At 47.9% G+C, this 19,899-nt stretch overlaps 2 protein-coding genes across 3 annotated transcripts in view; one reads left to right on the top strand and one right to left on the bottom strand.

Annotated features, from left to right (window-relative positions):
- Positions 1-13,805, bottom strand: part of SNAPC3 (small nuclear RNA activating complex polypeptide 3) — a 41,127-nt gene extending 27,322 nt beyond the window's left edge. Inside the window, exons 1-2 of the mRNA XM_073345461.1 lie at positions 13,536-13,805; positions 618-695 (exon numbers count right to left, since the gene is read on the bottom strand). Coding sequence (XP_073201562.1) covers positions 618-695; positions 13,536-13,765 — 308 coding nt within the window. The 5' untranslated portion in view covers positions 13,766-13,805. The remainder of the gene's footprint in view (positions 1-617; positions 696-13,535) is intronic.
- TTC39B (tetratricopeptide repeat domain 39B) overlaps positions 13,469-19,899 on the top strand; it is a 183,368-nt gene continuing 176,937 nt past the window's right edge. For both annotated transcript variants that reach the window (XM_073345444.1, XM_073345443.1), the window contains exon 1: positions 13,469-13,982. The gene's annotated coding sequence lies outside the window, so the exon portion shown is untranslated. The remainder of the gene's footprint in view (positions 13,983-19,899) is intronic.

Here is a 19,899-nt window from a genome sequence, read left to right as displayed (position 1 = left end):
CAGGGTGGTGTGCAGATCGCTTGCCAGGATCATCTGGGAATATCTCACTTAATTTCCGGGCCATTGAAGGGTCCTCAGGCAATGTCACATCTCAGTCGCCCCTGTTCTCTCTCTATGGCACACAATAATTTAGCCTCCTGAGGCCTATAATATTTTGGTCTAATTTTAGCGGTTAGGTTTAGTATGTGATTGCTGGGTGGTGTTGGTGACCTGTGATATGAGAAAGTCAGTCTAGATGATTTGATGGTCCTTTCTGGCCTAATACTCTAAGAATCTCTAAAAGTCAGTCCAAAAGCATCTGGTGTTCGAGCTCAGCAGCCATATCAGAATCTCGTGTACTATAACTGATAGTCTTTATTGAATGAGATCCTTCAATGCAGATGGCATGAAAAAAATCTCTATTTTTTTGCCCCAGACATAGGTAAGACATAAAGCACATAAAGCAGTGGGTTGGTGCAACCTATGCACCCCTAAAATGGTTTCCAGATCTTTAATGTATTACTAGAAACTGCCCAGCAGTTACACCACTGCCTGAACACCACACACATTGTGGTACTACAGCGGTTAAAGAATTTATCTTATCCAGGTTCTGATAAGGGCATCAAAATCCAACATACCGAAGAGTTACTAGGCTGCTGTCTTCAGAAATAATCTCTGGATCTTCTTCTTTATCAGGGGACTTTAACATGTCAATACTGAAAATAAGAACAGTGGTTACATATTTTTTTCATTCTTCTTTCATAATAAAAAATCAATTACGCTGTAATCAAGTTGTATAATCTATGCCTCAGTTTCCCAATCTGTAAACTAAGGGACGTACTACTTACCTATCTTACAGGCATGTTGCAAAGGTAAATGTGTTACTCTTTATGAAGTGTTTTGAGCTCCTGGGAGGAAAAAGTCTAAGGAAGTCCAAAGAATTATTAGTTCATAGTAGTTCCTTAGTATTTGTTTTAGAGTCATGCCTAGCCAAATCAACCAGTTTCCTGCTTTCCTTCTAAGTTTTTGTTGAAATGGAAGTGAAAATAAATATTACTTTGGTTTTGTGCCTTTCGTCAGAGGATCTCTTAGTGATTTACACAGGTGATTGAGTTAAAGCCACTCTGAGTCAGTTGTAGAATACTGGAAAGAACCTAGCTCTCCTGAACCCCAGGTTAGTCTTCCAAAAGTTTACTAAATTATGAACCAAGTATAAATGATAAAACCTCCCTGTTTTGAGACAGGAAATCTGTGCAAACATTTGAACAACATTAAGGCCTCGTCTACACTGGCAAGTTTTTGTGTAGTAATGCAGCTTTCTGCGATGAAACTCCCGAGGTTTACACACTGGGAAGCCACTTTGTGCGCAAAAACTGCACAGTTGCAGTGCTGTAAAAAAAGCCACCCTGACGAGAGGTGTACAGCTTTCTGCGCCGGGGCAACAGCGCTGCGGTGCCAGATGTGCTGAGACCATGGCATGCATTGCGAGCAAACAGGAAGGGGACTTACAAAATTCCCAAGGAATTTAAAGGGTGGTGTTGATGGCTGGTCACCTGAGGGCAGAGTAGTAGACTTCAAACCAATGACCAGAGAGGTGAGAACAGGCAGCGGTTTGAAGTCTACTATTCTGCCCTCAGGTGACCAGCCATCAACACCACCCTTTAAATTCCTTGGGAATTTTGTAAGTCCCCTTCCTGTTTGCTCGCAATGCATGCCATGGTCTCAGCACATCTTTCCAGGTGCCCATGGCTGCTCCGCACACCAGGCGATCCCCCGCTTGGAGCAATGCCGAGCTGCTGGACTTTATCAGTATTTGGAGAGAGGAGGCTGTCCAGTCCCAGCTGTGCTCCAGCTGTACCAATTATGATACCTATGGACAGATTTCACGATGCATGACAGAAAGGGGCCATGACCAGGACACAATGCAGTGCAGGGCCAAACTGAAGGAACTGCGGAAGGCCTACCACAAGGTGCGAGAGGCAAACTGCCGTTCCGGTGCTGCACCCACGAGCTGCCGGTTCTACAAAGAGCTGGATGCAATACTCAGTGGTGCACTGAAGTGGAGCACTTCTTTAGCCCGGAAGTGGCTAGCCAGACACAGCAGTTGGAGCTTGGCAAAGCGGATAACAGGAGGAGGCGGCCCCTGGTAAGTGGCTCTGATTTTGGGAATCGCTGAAGCAAGTTGTTGGAGAAAGGAGGGTTGCAGAAGGCCGTCTTGTTTTCTGTGTGCTGAGCTTGCACGGAGGGATTTGCAGAAGGCAGGCTTGTGTCTGTATGATGCACGTACATTACATGCCTAGTCATAGCAGTGGAACAGGGTGTTGATTGACTCCCTCACTTCATGGGAATCTGCCTCAGAGATCTCCAGGAAGCTGTCATGGAGACACTGAGCAATCTGCTGCCACACGTTCTTTGGCAGAGCTGCTTTGTTTTTTGCCCAATTAAGGGTAACTTTCCCACGCCACTCTGCCATCACTGGGGAGGGGACCATTGCCGCACACAGGCGAGCTTTGTAAGGGCCAGGGCGGAAGTGGCACTGTTGGAGAAGACCCTCCCTTAATTCTCTGATCACCCTCAGCAGCGAGATATCTTCATTAATGAATATAGCCTGTGGAAAATGTGGGGACAGTAATGATTTTAAATCCCCCCCCCTCCCCCCACAGTGCTGGCTTTCCCCAAAAGCCACATGCCCAGTACTGTCCTGAAACACTGAATTTGCATGCCCCTGCAGCTACTCACCATTTTGGGGGACTTGTGTCTCGTGTGCTTGCCTGGGGTCAGCCAGTTAGTGACAGGTATGTGAATAGTGGTTGTGTTTTAAAACACTGATACAGTGGTCTGTGTGTTGCAAACAATAGTGCTTCTGTAATATGTTGCATTTTGGCTTCACAGATATGGTCTTGGGAGCCAACCCTCCCTCTTTGTTATTGCCAGCTGAACAGCTGCTCAGGATTAGGAAGTGGCCACGAAAAAAGTAGAGAGGACCTTCTGCATGCTGCACTCTGCAGCAGAAAAACAAGAACTGAAGGAGTGGTGGGACAGCGAGAAGAGGGACCGAAAGGAGAATGTGACATGCCAGAACGAAGTCAAGGAGCGGTTCTTAAACGTTATGGAGTGCCAAGCGGACATGCTTCAGGCACTCCTAGCACTGCAAACCGAGCCGCTCCGCACCCACCCTCCCCTGCAGCCGCTGTCGCAAAACTCTTTCCCATGCACCCCCCACACACCACCAACACATTCTTGTCAACATCCTTGCTCCAGTCAGTACCCGCTGCATTCCACTCCTGCCCCGTCACAGTCCAGCCCTGCGAACTCCCAGTACCCACTGCACTCAACACCCATCCCTCTGCAGTTTAGCCCTGCTGAAGTACAGCACCCGCTGCACTGTACTCCAAAGGACATGGTTGCATACGATACCTGGACATACACAAATCTTTAATCGTCCCAGAACCCCACCTCCTCCTGTGAGGCTCCCTTCCACCAACCCCCGCAGTGCTGATGTTTTTTTTTTGTTTGTCTGTTTCTCCCCTCCAGTTGTGTTTTTTTAATAAAAGAGTTGTTTTGGTTTGAAAACAATCTTTATTCTATTAACTGAAAGAAAAGATAGCCCTGCAAAGCAACAGGCAATTTTCCTAAACCTTCACAGTGCATCGTCTGCACCAATCACAATCACCTCCTAGCATTACAAGCACTGCACTCCTGAGCATAGCAACAAATATTAGTGGCTTTCAGCTTCAAATTGCTGCCTCAAGGCATCCCTGATCCTTATGGCCCTGCGCTGCGCCCCTCTAATAACCCTGATCTCTGACTATTCAAATTCAGCCTCCAGGCACTGAGCCTCAGCGGTCCAGCTCTGAGTGAAGCTTTCACCCTTCCCTTCACAAATATTATGGACCGTACAGCACATGGCTAAAACCATAGGACTATTGTCATCGGCAAAGTCCAGCCTCCCATATAGGGAGCGCCAACGGGCCTTTAAATGGCCAAAAGCACACTCAACAGTCATTCTGCACTTGCTCAGCCTGTTGTTGAACCGCTCCTTGCTGCTTTCAAGGTTCCCCATGTATGGATTCGTAAGCCATGGCATTAAGGGGTAGGCAGGGTCTCCCAGGATCACAAGGAGTATTTCGACTTCCCCTACAGTGATCTTCTGGTCTGGGAAGAAAGTCCCTGCTTGCAGCTTGCTGAACAGGCCAGTGTTCCAAAAGATGTGTGCTTCATGCACCTTTCTGGACCAGCCTGCGTTAATGTCCATGAAATGCCCATAGTGATCCACAAGCACCTGGAGAACCATCGAAAAATATCCCTTCCGATTAATGTACTCGGTGGCTAGGTAGTCTGGTGCCAGAATTGGAATGTGCGTGCCATCTATCGCCCCTCTGCAGCTAGGGAAGCCCATTTGTGCAAAGCCATCCCCAATGTCATGCACGTTGCCCAAAGTCACAGTCTTCCGGAGCAGGACGCGATTAATGGCCCTGCACACTGCTGTCAACATGAGTCCAACAGACTTTTCTCGCTCCGAACTGGTTAGCGACTGATTGGTAGCAGTCTGGAGTAGCCAGCTTCCACAGCGCAATTGCCAGATGCTTCTCCAACAATGGGGCAGCTCTCATTCTTGTGTCCTTGTACCGCAGGGCTGGCATGAGCTCATCACACAGTCCCATGAAAGTGGGCTTTCCTCATCTTGCCTTATAGTTTAAGGAATAACTCCACTGCCACTCCTGATGTGTTAGTGAGAACGAGCAGCATATTGGTCAACAGTGCAGGATCCATTCCTGCAGACCGAAGAGGCAGGACGCGCAGTACACAAACCATTGAAAGATGGTGCCAAATGTGGACGGAAGCACAGGGATTGCTGGAATGCAAAACAATGCCTCGCGCGGCACTGGACAGGACCCAGGATACCCGGCAACCCCCTCCGCCTTCCCACAACACTTAGTGGCAGAAGAGGAAGAGATATTCTGTGGGATAGCTGCCCAGAGTGCACTGCTCCGAATACCGATGCAAGTGCCACAAGTGTGAACATGCTATTGCACAGGCAGCTGACAGTGCGAACACACAGCAGCGGTTTCCCTTCAGTGCTCTCTGAGAGCCGATGTAACTGCTGGTGAAGAAACTCTGCCAGTGTAGACACACCCTAAGGCTAATAAGCAGTGAAGATAAGGATGATGCAGACTCTTCTGAATAAAAATATCACTGGAAGTTGCCTTTCAAAATGTTTAAGTGCTCAAGCACATGCGGGTGCAAGACACTTGTAGGAATTTTCTGGTGGATTCACCACTGTCATTATTATTATTCGCTAAAAGCATTACACTTTATGGTCTCTTAGTTAATAAGAGCCTTTTATGCTCAGGAACTATTCTCGTACTCCTCAGGTTGACACATGAAGGAGTACGTAGCTCTCTACCCATACAGTAGGTACAGTAGTCACAGTGCAAGTTTTCCTATACTGTTATCATGCCTCAAACTTGACTAGAAGCAGTCATCTCTAAGAGGGAAAAAGTAATTCAGTTTTCATTACCATTCAACCTTTGGTGCCTCTGCAAAAACTGGCAATAATTGGTCTAGTCCAGGGGTCGGCAACCTATGGCACGCGAGCCCATTTTTAATGGCACACTGCTGCCTGCCGGAGTCCTGGCAGGCAGCAGCGTGCCATTAAAAATCCGGCCTGGCCCAGCCCGGCCCGCTCTTCTCCGCTCCCCGCCCACGGGGGGAGGGGGCAAGGGGCAGAAGCTTGGTCCTGCCAGCTCCCCTACCTCTTCCCACAGCGTTCTGAGTTCCTGCCCCTCCTCCTCCTCTTCTTCTTCCTTCCCTCCCTGCCAGCCCTTGCAAGGGAGGGGGTGGGAGAGGAGCCGAGTCTGCACGGAGGGAGGCAGAGAAGAAGCGGGAGCAGGGCCTTGGGGAAGCGGGGCATATCCCCTCCAGTCCCCTGTCGTGAGCACCCCACGACCCCAGCCCTCTGCCCTGACCCCCCACACACACACCCAGCCCTCTGCCCTGCAGCCCCGCACACCCCCCAAGGCCCTGCCCTGAGCCCTGTACGCAGCCCCGTGCACGCACACCCAGCCCTCGGCTTGACTCCTTCACCTCCCCACAACCCCAGCCCTGACTCTTGCACCCCCCCACATACCCACCCCCCCCCACACCCCATGCACCCCCCACATCCTGACTCTTGAACCCCTACATCCCCATCCCCACCCTGAGCACCAAACGGGAGCTCCTGCACCTCCCCCCCCACACACACCATGCCCATCTGCACCCCTCCCACCAAATGGGAGCTGCCAGGTAAGCGCTCCACACCCAAACCTCCTGCCCCAACCCTGAGCCCCCTCCCTCATTCTAGCTCCTGGCCGGACCCTACGCCCCAACCTGCTCCTTCACCCCCAGCCCTGTGCTCAGTGCACTCCCACCCTCAGCTCAGTGCAGAGAGGAAGAGAATGGCCAGAACCAGGGAGAAGATAGGTACCCACGCTATGTGGGCAGGGCCGGGACCCCAGACCAGCAGCTGGGATCCCGGCTGGCAGGAGCTGGCGGATGGAACCCCTGAGCGGCAGTGGGCTGAGCCGCTCAGCCCAGCCCACTGCCGGTCTGGGGTTCTGGCTGCCGGCCCCTTGCCAGCTGGAGTCCCGGCCGCAGGCCCTGCTCAGCCCACTGCCAGCCTAGGTGAACGGAACCCCAGACCAGCAGCGGGCTGAGCGGGCCGGCGGCATAAGATGAACATTTTAATTTAATTTTAAATGAAGCTTCTTAAACATTTTGAAAACCTTGTTTATTTTACAATACAAGAATAGTTTAGTTGTATAACATATAGACTTATAGAGAGAGAGAGAGACCTTCTAAAAAACATAATATATTACTGGCACGTGAAACCTTAAATTAAAGTGAATAAAATTAAAACTTGGCACACCACTTCTGAAAGGTTGCCGACCTCTGGTCTAGTCTATACACCCTGTCCTAAAAATTTCCCACCCACCACAGGTGCTAGCCAAAAGTGGCGACTGGAAATGCAACCACCAGGTGCACTGACCTGCTCCATGCATAGACAGACAACATGGTAGTTAAAATACTGACAGCCACTTGACAGTTTTCCCACCATTGCCACACTGATGGAACTACAGCTGTGGGGAAAAAGGGGGTACATTAAAAAAAAGGTCTAGTGTAGACGCAGCAAAGGAGGATAACTATTATGGGCCGTTTCTTTTGGTGGGCACAAAGTTTTACATAGGCCAATGAACAGCTGTCTTACAGCAAAGGCTCTCTGTCACTGCTAACATGGATCAGATTTGAGTCAGTATCTTAGAAGCATATTCCATTACGGATCTCCATGCTATCCAGTCCTCCAGTACTGAAACTCTGCTAGGCTAAGGATGTTAGTTGTTGTTTTGTTTGCTGTGTATGAAGTCTGCAGAGTTCAGAATGTATGATCTTAAAACTATAGAAAGTATCTGTGAGATGTTGTATAATATAGCACTCTCCTTGTTTGTTCAAGGGCTAACGCATGAAACCCAAAGTGAAACGGCGCCTTTTTCCCCGCACTGTAGGCTGAGCCGGGCTCCCCGCCGCCCCCGGAGCTCTCAGCGGCGGCGCAGGCAGGCCCCCCGCACCCGAGCCGGGCTCCGCACCACCCCGGGGCTCTCTGTGGCAGCTAGCTGCTGAGAGCCCTGGGGGCAGCGGGGAGCTCTGCCGCCTGCTGCTCCCCCGGGGGGAGGGACTGGCCGTGCCGCGGGTGGCCCCTCTGGAGCTGGGAGGCGGGGAGCAGCGGCAGCCTTGTGCTCCGCTGTTTAAAAACAATTGGGGGCACTGCTTTTTGGCGCCCCCAATGACTTGGCGCCCTAGGCGGCTGCCTAGTGGTTGCACCAGCCCTGCCCGACAGACCCCGCCGGAACTCCCACGCCTAACCACCCCCCTACACCCATTCCCTGACTGCCCCCCCCCAGAACCTCCGCCCCTTCCCACCGCTCCCTGCCCCTTGTCCAACCCCTCCTCCCAGCCCCGGCCTGGCCCCCTTACCATGCTGCTCAGGGCAGCGTGTATGGATACTGCGCGGCCCACGGGAACTCTCAGCCCCACCCCCTTACCATGCTGCTTAAAGCAGCAGGAGCTGCAGAGCTGCCCAGGAGCGGTCCAGAGCACGGCAGCGCGGCACGCTGAGGCTCTGCGAGAGGAGGGAGGGGCCGGGGGAGCCTCCCCGGCCAGGAGCTCAGGGAACCGTAACAATTTTTAACAACTGGTTCTAAAACTGGTTCAAAATTTAACAACCAGATCGCATGAACCGGTGCGAACTGGCTCCAGCTCACCACTGATGTAGGGTATATTATTTTTGTACAGATCTGTGTATTTGTGCAATGGTAAGGACAGAGCAACGGTGGTTTAGAATCCTGTGCAGTCTGTCTCTGTGTTTTGTGTTACACCTACCCCATGCCCTTGAAGAGTCAGCCTGTGGAGTGGACCCAGAACACCCACCCGGTTTTGGGAGAGCATGTGTTTAAGCTTTGTTCGGTGTCTGGGGATTCGGTATCCAGCTCTCAAAGGGGAGTGCTAGACAGAGGGTCTGGGCCCTAAGACAGGGTAGTGTCTGTTCAGATGCTGGAGTCTTAAAGCACCCAGTGATTCAATGGCTGGATCCACTCACAGCAGTTTAAGTGCCCAAGAGGAGGCATCTGACTAGGTCTGTGACAGGAAATCAATTGCTCTCCTCTGGAAAGATACTCTAGAGTGGTATAAATAATACCAGAGATAAAAAGCTGAGTCAAACTTGCACAAAGTTGGACCTGTGGTCCCTGGAAATAGACAACCACTAAGCCATCCCTTCACCGTGACCTTACTTACATTGGATAACCACCACAGCAAACTCCGCTTGTTAATTTTTTAAGTTATTTAGAACATGTTTTAATATTTTATCTGATTTATTCCTTGTAATTGAATAATTAAGAAAAGATATGTAATATAAAGGGTAAAGACAGTACTTTTATCACCTTTGAGACACTAATACTAATGACACTAAGTACTAACACTTTAAGACACTAATACTAGCTTAATACAGCTTTATAACACATACCTGGAAATACTTACAACTACACCTCCTAATAAAACAAGAAGGTTAATTGGGGCTGCAGTGAAATAAGGTACCTGCAATCACACCTCCCCTGACCTACCTAAAATCCACACTGATCTTTGAGTCTAAGCCTGCTGTACACTTACACAAAGAATAATTCAGCAGGTAAACTAGAATAATGAAGCTTAGTACTTTCCATCTTCAAAGCACTTGACCAACATTAACTATTTAATCTCTAAATTAATTTCTTAACACTTAGAAGTTGGAACATCGCCACCAAAGTACATGAACAGCAACCCACAATGGTTATCTAAGCAAAACAATAATTGCCCATGACATCTGTAGGATAAGTATAGCTTTTTATACGAGTTAATTTATAATCCAGGAGAAACTGAAGGATCTATAAAGATCAGTTCCACATATAACCTGATAAGATTAGTAGGTAGGCAAGTGAAATTTGACTGATATCCAAATCAAAACCAGACATGTGTGGAAACTGGATACCCTAATTTGTCTGCTTTAATAGGTCTTTTAAGAGATTTAGTATAGGCATAGGATGCTAGAACATGCACCAAGTTAAATATTATTTGATTGTTTCTTAATATCAGATAATTTCATAAGGTAGATTGTCAAGAATAGACATTTGACCATGTCATGTATTTTAACAGGATTTAACTATGGAAATTATAAAGTTTTAACTATGAATTCTTTTTCAGAAAGTTCCTTCAGCCCATTATAAACAGGCTGCTTTCATTATCTTTTTTGTTGCTATTTAAAGGGGATAAGGGAGGAGTATTTCTCCCTTTTTCCCTCACATATTAGCGTAATGGGGGATAAATTCGCTTTTTAATTGAAATCACTTTCATTTACGAGAACAGTAATTGTAGATAAAACCAAAATTGATTAAATCCAGGATGCATCTGCTTCAAGTAGAAGTCCTGTGAAGTCAGGGTTACAAGATGGATGAATTTAGCCTGTTGCTTCTCTCTAATACAGACTGAAGAATGCATTCAAGTTGTCACCTCATCCCAAAGAAAGAGGGACAGAAAAAATACAAGGAAAGGAATTGAAAGTAATCAGAGGCAGTCTTGGGTGTTGGGAAGGCCTGTATCAGGTGAGATTCAGAAAACTAGGACTGTTTAATTTGGAGAGGAGAACAACAACATTAGAGATTTGGGAGCCAATTTGCAGCAGTGCCAGACCATTCCCGGGTATGCACACTTGCCTTCCTTCTGCTACAAGACCAATGGGCTGCTATCAGGTGACTTGTTCTCTACCCCAGACAGCTTCTGCCTCCCCACGTTCTCTCCCACTCCTGTCTCCTAGATGGCATTAGAGTTCACGGCTCTCTGCGCTGCACAAGACAACATGAAGTGAATGCTGTTCTGTAACATTGGAGTGGTAGACAAAGAAAATAAAAATCTTATCTCTAGATGTCAAGTCTCCTTACTGACCATTCCTGGTGAACCTGACAGCCTCTCCCCAACCTGCAGAGAAGATGCCTCTATCCCTCACCTAACCTGCTTGTCAAGACCCAATCATTAGAGTTCATCATCATATCAGGGTGAGATTACATGAACAATTTCACATAGGAGTGTATGGAGAAGTACGGTCTGGAGCAAATAACGTTGTCTTTGTCACCAACCCAAGGATTACCGTCCTGCCATTACCCCCAGCACTCCTGTCTTCAATTCCTGCATGCACAGGCCATTGTGATCTCAGCCTCCATAAATATTTCACTCTGGTCAAAATGTGCATGGCCATCATTCTTGGCTGTCGGAGTTCAGATAATCTAGTGTAACGCCATGATCCGTTTCTTCTTTAGTGGTCATAGCAGTAGCAAGCATTTATCAATTTTCCTTGCGATGAAATATATACTGAATATACAGACAAGCTCCTCTCATTCTGACAGATCCCAAAACACATGACAAAATATAAACCGTAGCACAGCCACTCCTGGGATGAAAAACAAAAGCTATTTGACAGCACAAAGACACACTATCTAGTTAAGACAGGAAGTGAAGAATACTATGTCCAGTTGAAACTACACAGGGCATGTTAGGTAGGCAGAATATGGCAAACTGAAATTTGGCCAGGGACACTCTACTTCTGTTAAAGTTAACTACAAGCTACGTCCACTGCATGTCTTATCCAGAAGATCACAATTCTAGTAGCATAGTGCCACCTAGCACAATGCTGTGACACAGGGTATGTCTATACGGCAAAAAAACCCCTATGACTGGCCCGTGCCACCCAACTCAGGTTTGTGGGGCTTGGGCTGCAGGGCTGTTTCACTGCTAAGAAGACCTCCAGGCTCAGACTGGAGCCCAGGCTCAAGGAACTTATGGAGTGGGAGGGTCCCAGAGTTTGGGCTCCAGCTCAAGTCCAGATATCTACACAGCAATGAAATAGCCCATCAGCCCGATCCCCGCAAGCCTGAGTTGGCTAGCACAGGCTAGCCATGGGTTTTTCTTTGCTGTGTAGACATAACCTCAGAGGCTGTATCTACACTGGGAAGGCTTATGAAAGAATTCCCTCTGGTTCTGCTAAGTCAGTATTAAAACCAGCAGGAGCCCTAACATAGGCAAGGTTCCAATGATCTGAGCTCCTTTTCTCTATTTCAATAAACCAAGTCCAATCAAAACAGTAGAAAAATTATTTTAGCACTGGAAACTCGTCTACATTAGAGCACCCAGCAGCGCAAACACCAGTTCAGTTCAACTGGTGAGAGAATGGTAGGAATTTTTGGTATGTTTTTCCAGTGAAGACAAGATTGAAGAGCCCCACCTACTGAATCAGAGACACTCCTTCCTGCAGCATCTGAATGACCCTTGCAGGCCTGCCTTCCTCAATGGCTTACTAAGCTCTAATGTTTAGGCCTGGTCTACATTGGGGGAGGATCAATATAAGTTATGCAACTTCAACTACGTTAATAACATAGCTGAAGGCAACATACTTAGATGTACTTGGATGTACTTACCATGGTGTCTTCACTGCACTAAGTCGATGGCTGTCGCTCTCCCGTTGACTCCACCTCTCGCCCTGATGGAGTACCAGAGTCGACCGGAGAGTGCTTGGCAATCTATTTATTGCATCTAGACTAGACGCGATAAATCGACCCCCGCTGGATCGATTGCTGCCTCTCGATCCAGTGGGTAATGTAGACAAGCCCTTAGATAATGCTTACTTATACCTGATGCATGGATCGGACACTTAAATGAGCACTCCATAGTTTCCCCCTATATTCATCGTTACTATCTCCTGTCTTCAAACTGCAACAAGAGATGTTCTTGCCACCCCACTCCAGCAGCTTTTCCTCTGCCAAGTAGAGAAACTGAGGCACAAAATTTGCCCAAGGCCACACATTGAGTCAGTAACAGAGCTAGATACAGAACTCAGCTGCGCTTCTAAAAAATATACTCTAGCTCACCAAAAGTTGTTGGGCTTCCTGCAAGAATGAGTGGGTGAAACTCTGTGACCTTTCTTATGCAGGAGGATAGATTACAAAATCACAATAATGGTGCTTTCTGGGCTTAAAAAATCCATTAACTTTTCACTCCAAGTCTGTTGCTTTGGCCACTAGACAACTCTCTCCCCGGATACTAGGGCCCAGCCTTAAAATTTACTGGTCTGCAGGCAGGCATGAGGCTCCCAAAGGAGTGACGCTAAACTAGTTTATTACAAGATGCCTCCTCACCAGTCTTAACAATGGAGATGGGAAAGTAAGACTGTCCCTCACACCCACATTGCAAGTCTATGCAGGGGCCACAAAGAGTCAGCTCGTGCTGAAAGCCAGCCCCGCATGCAAGGCAGACTAAGGCCAAGTCTATACTTAAAACTTTTGCCACTCCCGTACTATCGGTTAGAGGTGATTTTTTTTAATGACATTTTCATACCAAACAGAGCCCTAGTGCGGGTAGAACTGTTGTTACAAAAACAAAAACTCACTCTCGCCAGCGCAGTTTATTTAGTAAGCTACACGGACAAAAGCACTTTAAGACCATGTCTACCCTTGAAAGCGTCTGGGGGGGGGGGGGGGGGCGATACCTGCTCGCCCTCCCTAACGGATACACAACTGGTACCACCAAGTCTAGCTTAAACCAGGTCCCCCAGGCAGAGTAAGTCAGAGCCACAAGCCAACTTCCTCGCCAGCATAACCGCACCCACACTAGAGCTTTTGCAGGGCACCGCTCCCTGAGACAGGAGTTGGGGGTACAGAAAAGCAAAGCCCCCCCCCCCCCCCGACACAGCTGTGCCAGCAAAGCTTTTAAGGACATGACTCGCCCTAAGGACATGAGCTGCGGCTGAACAAACGCCTCCCACCGCTCTGGGTCAGCGCCGCAGCACGCAGGCCCCCTCCTTCCTCTCTCGCAGGGCCTCCTGCCTGGCGTGCAGCACCAAGGCTTTGGCTTCCCCCGGAGGACCCGCCTCGTAAGGGAGCGTGTGGCGGGCCATCAGGATTCGCCCCCCCCCCCCGCCGCCATGCTCTGGTTGCAGTTACCTGCACACAGCCCTGAGCTCTGCCGCGGTCTCCAGCCCGCAGCCCAACTCCTCCGCCACGGCGGCAGCCCCGTCCTCTGCCGCCGCCGCCCCCTGCACGGCCAGCTCCGCCCCGGGCAGGCTCCGCTTCCAGAGCGCGCCGAAGGAACCCACGTGAAACACGCGAGTGTGCAACTCGGGCACCTCGTACTCCGGCACCGCGCCGCCAGCCCCGCCGCTGCTTCCAGCCATGTTCCCGGCCCCCCGGGCGGGGCCGCCGGGAAACAGGCCGCCTGAGCCCCCGCGGCATTCTGGGCTTTGTAGTTTCCCAGTCTCCTGTCTCTCCGCAATTCAAAGGCTTCGGTCCTGGAAACCCAGCCTGGGGGTGCCCTTGCACTGGAGCGCACGGCCTGCAGCCCCCGCCAGCTGAGCACAGCTCTCCGGCCAAAACCTTTGTGATATTAGTCTGGTAAGAAACTAACTTCTTTTTAACTACTTAATATTTGTCTCTTTCTTAAAAGGTTCTTTGCTTACCTAATAAAAACGGTAACGATGAGCACAGCACTAATTGCAGGCTCTCCATACAACCACAATGCTGCTAGCAGGGGGCTCTCATGTGCCCTGATGTGGGATGTCAAGCCAACGCTGCATACGTGAATAGTTTTTAAGAAAACTACTCGCAGGTTTAATAGCTTCCCTCTATTAAAACGCCTTTGATCCCAAAACACTTATTATTAGTCTGTGTGTTTTGCTAGCTTCTAAAGTGAGTGAGGTGCTTTTCAGAGAGTTAGAGAGAGAAGAGGTTACAATCTAAAATCCTCAAACTGCAACCTGATCTGTGTGGGTGGACTCTCATGCCCATGCAGAGCCCCACGGACTTCGGTGGGACACCACACAAGTGTGAGGGTCCAGCTGTGAGGCTCATATTGCAGGATTGCAGCCCTCAGAGCAGGCTGTACAAATGGGACCGCTCACAGTAGTAAATTTATTCCCAGTTGCATGGGTTTACTAGAGTTCGTCAAAATAAAGTTTCGAAGGAAATTTCACACAATACTTTAATTTCCTTTGAAAATTCTCTGTATTTATTGGCACAATTAATCATTTTGTTTTATCTTGGTGAAAAATTACATGAAAATTTTGAACAAAATGAAAATGTTATATTTGGCATTTTTGCCCAGCCCCTACTGTTTAGGGTTGGTGCCCTAGCAGACAAAAACCAATGATGAGATACAATAGCAAATGACTGAGCAGTTAAACTAGCAAAGATTTAAAAAAAAAATCTAATGCCTATTTTTCTCTATTGACCTCTTCCGCCCTCATCCTCGCAACCTAGGTGTTACCATATGAGATCAGTGGTCTAATAGCAGATGCTTCAGAGGAAGGTGCATGAAAGCCCATAGTGGACAATTATGGAATAATCTGCCTATAGAGGAAGTTTCTTCCAAGCTTCCATCAGAATGGTACACCAAACCACTCTAAGTACTTCTGTGAGAAAAAGACTAGGAACTAGAGGCCTTTTGAAAAGAGTATATTTTAGAGTGCAGCTTGAAAGAGGAGCGTATATGACCAAAAGGAGTCAGGAAAACGGGTCCATACAGAGACTACTACGTGAAAGGGGCAAGGAATGGAATGCGGGAGACACACAATGAGGTTTGTCCTGCAGCTTTGGGAAAGGGAAGAGGCTACAAAGGAAGGACAGAAAAAAAACCCACCTTTATAAACTATACAGCAGTGCTCAATTCCTTCACTGGCTTCTACTCTTCTCTTCATAGCAGGCGAAGTGTTTTGCGGCAGGATCTTGCAAGTTTCCGCATCAGGCCTTTAATCCAGACTGTATTGATGGTTGATGATTGGTCTACAAAGACTGCTCCAGTCTTAAATTTCTTCCAGAATCTGGCCTCAATGCGTGTACAAGGGCCAAAACTTGGTTGCAACAACTGCATGTAGTCTGGAATCCAGCTTGTTCTTCGGGGGATCACTGACTCGACGAGAGGACTGACTCTCCAGAGAATGATACATTCCAGGAGTTTGTAGGTAGTGCACGGGAGTGATATCAGCCTATAACTTCCTGGGTTGTCAGTGCACTTGCCTGGTTTGAGTATGGCAATAACTATCGCCTCGAGCCAGGCTTTTGGGATGCATCCGGATTCCATGGTTTTGGTGTACAGTTTTGCCAGCCATTGACTCTCCTGGGGCCTAGTTGATGAAGAAATTCCAGGGAGATACCATCTCTGCTGGCCATCTTTCCTTTCCTCATTGTGGCTAAACTGTCTTTCGCTTCATCTGTACTGATGGCAATGGGGTCTTGTGGAGGGTTTGAGGTCATTGTCCGATGTAGTTGACAATGGATCTTTCGCTTGGTGTTTTTGTTGAGTGGTCCTTTTATGCTCTCCCCAATTTGGAGGCTATGAAGTTGGGCTGGACTTTTAATGTTTGGTATTCTGTCAGATTAGCAGCTCCGAGACGTCGTAGTAAGGCCCAGGAGACTTGAGTGTGTGAAGTTCAGACCTTCAGTGCGTTCAATCCACCTCTGGCATCTGGCTGAATCTAGAGATTCTTAACAGGGCCTTCACAACCTGTAGGGTGCCTGACTGGTTGTACTGCTGGTGCAGGTCCTGGATCTCTTTTGTCCAGCAGGGAGTATATGCTTTCTGGAAGCCCTGGGGGATACTCTTCTTGCAGCAGCGGTAAGGAAGTCAACATATCTGATAACATTCTGGTGTCATGGGGATTTGAATCACCACTTTTTTGATGGATTCCCTATTAGCAATACCAGTCAACTCTGGCCAGGTTCCACCGTGGGATTCATTTTGACAGAATCACAGGGATTTTGATGCTGACTGGATGTGTGGTGGCTGGGATTGGTGCAGTTGGGAATGCTGGCCTTGACCATTTTGAATTAGGGACTTTATACATGTTAATATGCAGCTCCCCTATCCTGATGGCAATGGTGTCGGTGGCTTCTTTTTTCAGTTGCAGGGGAAAACATCAAAATCTATGATGGTGTTCTTCACATAAATGGCCAGGCTATATTTTGGATAATAGTGGCTAGACGTGAGGTTGTAACCATGGATACGATAGCGGCTAGCCTGTTGGTGATTGGTGACGTGGGTTTCTTGGTGCGTAAGGACGTCAATGTTATGCATCTTCAGCATGTTTGCAAGATACTCGGACTTTGCCCGGGAAAGTCCCTCAATTGTTAAGTTGGGGGATCCTTGTTCCAGAACCTATCTGGCATTCAATTGGCCATGAAGAGGACTATTATGGTGGCTTGAGTTGTTATTCTGAAGACCGGTAGACTGTTGATCGATGTTTGGTCACCGGGTTGGTGGCATTAGTCGTGATTTTGATGCTGAGCAATACGTGGCTACATGTCCACTTGGGCAATGAAGTCAGTTTGCCCCGGTTCCTCAGCAATGGATTGCCACAAGGCTAGTACTCACACAGATGCTTTTCAGTGTTTATACCAGCGACATGCCGCCAATGAAGTCACACAAATTTGCATATGTGGATGATCTTGCCCTGGCAACTCAAGTAGCACCTTCAGCAACATCGACTCCACCATGAACAGGAACCACCAGGGAGAAATATTTCCAGAAATGGAGGCTCAAACCAAATCCTCACAAAACAAAAATCACTGCATTCCATCTTGATAACAGGAACGCTAAGCGCACCCTAAAAGTGATCTTCTGCAGCAATACTGTGTGACATGACCCCACTCCAAACTATCTCAGAGTGAAGAAGGATCACACACTAACCTTCCATGAACATCTGAAGAAGGTAGCTGCCAAGATGAAGGCAAGGGTCAACCTGGTCCAGAAACTGGCAAGCACAAGCTGGAGAGCATCAGTGTTATGGACATCAGTGATGGTCTTTGTGTACTCCATAGTTGAGTACTGTGTACCAGTATGGACCAGAAGTAGCCATACTCGACTTGTTGATGTCCAACTGAACACTGCAATGCAGTGCATCACTGGAACCCTCAAGTCAATCCCAACACCTGTTCTGCCAGTGCTCCCACATCCATTTGCTGCCATGCCACAACCATTTGGGAATTCCATAGGATTGTGGAAAATGAACATCTTCCCATCCACCAGGACCTTAAAAACGTCCCTTACCACTGCTTGAAGTCACGTAAGCCCTTTTGGACCCACGTATTTAACCTTCATCAATGCAACTTCAACCCCAAAGAGCTTAGAAAGCCGAATGGAGTTCACAAGAAGTCAATATAAACACCTTGTGAAAGACCCAACGCAGAAGATCCCTGGCTTCGATCACCCACAAAGCTCATGGGCAGCCCTAAACCATATCCACACAAATCCTGGCAGAGGTGGATACTTGCTGCATAAATGAAAATTTTAAAGATTCTCCAATGTCTTGACAGTGGTCACCCAAAACAGACTATGGAACATATAACAACTCAGTGCCCAATTCACAAATACAAAGGAGGCATCACAGTAATATACTCTGCTACTTCAGTCGTAATTATCTTGGTTAACCATCTAAATGTTTGCTGCTCTACATTTATATCAGCCACATGAAGAAGACTCTTCTCTTGCCTCTCTTCATTGTTGAGGCTTTGCAAAATTCTATTCCCACCTACATCTTTTACCTCCTATTTTTCTATGCTGTGTTCATAGCTCATCATTTCTTTTTGACTGCTCCTGTTGCATCACTCACCTGCTCTTGCCCCTCTTTAGGCTTGCAACAGCCTCTTGATTAAAGGTTACCTCTTTCTCCTCCTGGTTAAAACGCCCCCCCAAAAAACTGATGTTTCATGAGTCATTCATCCAGTTTCAAAAACCACACCTCACTCTTTGTTCTTTATTGTGTAGTAACCTCTCTTTGATGCAGATCACTTTTATCTGCTGAACACACATTGCCCATTGTACATCACCAGCACTACATGAATAATAATGTAATCTACATACTGAAAACACAGCACCGCTGAAACATAACCACCTTTGGGATGGAGGATGGTGGTCTGGCATAAAACCAACACATAGCACGATATTGTGGTAAGCAGAGTGGGGAAATTTTGGCCAAGGAAATTTATAAAAAGTTCCCTGGGTCTTTAAAATCCATGCAGAGCAAGCAGGATATTGGTTTTGAAGGTCTTCTCCGAAAGACCCAACACAGTAAGAGGTATGAAACTCAGTGGGCTGGATTCTACCCTAAGGTGAAGAGAAATGCCATCAAGGAATTTGCCAGACCAAGGGGGTTCCTCTGTTGGCACAGAGCTCTCCAGACATGAGGTCTGTGGCTAAAGCCTGTAGTGCTCCAGTGTTCTTGCTGTTGAAATGCTCCCTTGAGGGTTGTTTCAGTTGAGTGATTTGTAATTAGGGTTGCCAACATTGTATTTAAAAAATAAGGGACTGTTTTCTTAGCACCCCGACCCCACCTCTCCTCCCGGCATTCTCATTCATATTTATTATCATTATTTATTATCGTTGTTGTTATTAATAATAAGCAGTGCTCGCCTACATTCATCAGGTGTGTTTTGTGCTGCTTTTTGTATCACTCAGCAACTCTCCATCTTGTTGTACAGAGATGAAAAAATATGGCACGTCTCTTGTAATAAAGGATTATCGGGTACCCTAACTGTAACCAAGTTATTGCGCTGACTGGGTCTGTGCACGTGGCATATCCATAGACCGTTCCAAAGAGTGTAGCTCCTCCCAGAGGGGAAGTTCTTAGGAAGTAACACTGGGAGGAAGGTTAGGGGAGAGGGTGCTTCCTACTCCGGGAAAGTGAATGAAAGTGTTTTGGAGTCAGCAGCCCCAGCAGCCGTTGAGAAGCTGCCTTTGTCCCCTCTTCAGTCATTGTTGGGCTCATGCCTGCTTGTGCTAACCCACCAAGAAAGAGACCATGAGGTCATACACTGTGTTAGGAGCCGTCTCCATCCCCACCTTGTTTTTATTGTGGAGTTTCTTTGTGTCTCGGCCAGTGAAGTAGCTGAGCTGCAAAATACCAGTATCAACAGCAAAGAATTAAAAACCAGGTGTGGTGGGAGGCAGTGGGAATGTACTGATGGAGGTGTAACCAGGCCAAATTTCAGTGAGTAGCATTGCAACCTGGCTCACCCAGGGTTTCAACACCACCCAGATTTGACCCAAGGCAGCTGGACCAAGTAATGTTGTGATCTGAGAACTCTACTGCTGGTGGCACTAGCTTATGCACTTTGTGAGTAAGAAAGAGGGAATACTTTCCAGATGAGGGAGACCTGGAGTCCCTGGAGGTGGACCAGGTACCAGAATGGGATCCCAGCCAGGGGAGGAAGCCGGAACACCCCTCCCTCCAAAGAAATATCTGATTTAGCGCCACTGGTAAATTTAGCACCATTCTCCAGAGGGGAAGCTGAGAGATTAAGGATCTGATTTTCAGAG

The sequence above is a fragment of the Lepidochelys kempii genome, chromosome 5, assembly GCF_965140265.1.
Source record: "Lepidochelys kempii isolate rLepKem1 chromosome 5, rLepKem1.hap2, whole genome shotgun sequence".
In the NCBI taxonomy this organism is placed as follows: Eukaryota; Metazoa; Chordata; order Testudines; family Cheloniidae; genus Lepidochelys; species Lepidochelys kempii.
This window is presented reverse-complemented; position numbering and strand designations above follow the sequence as displayed.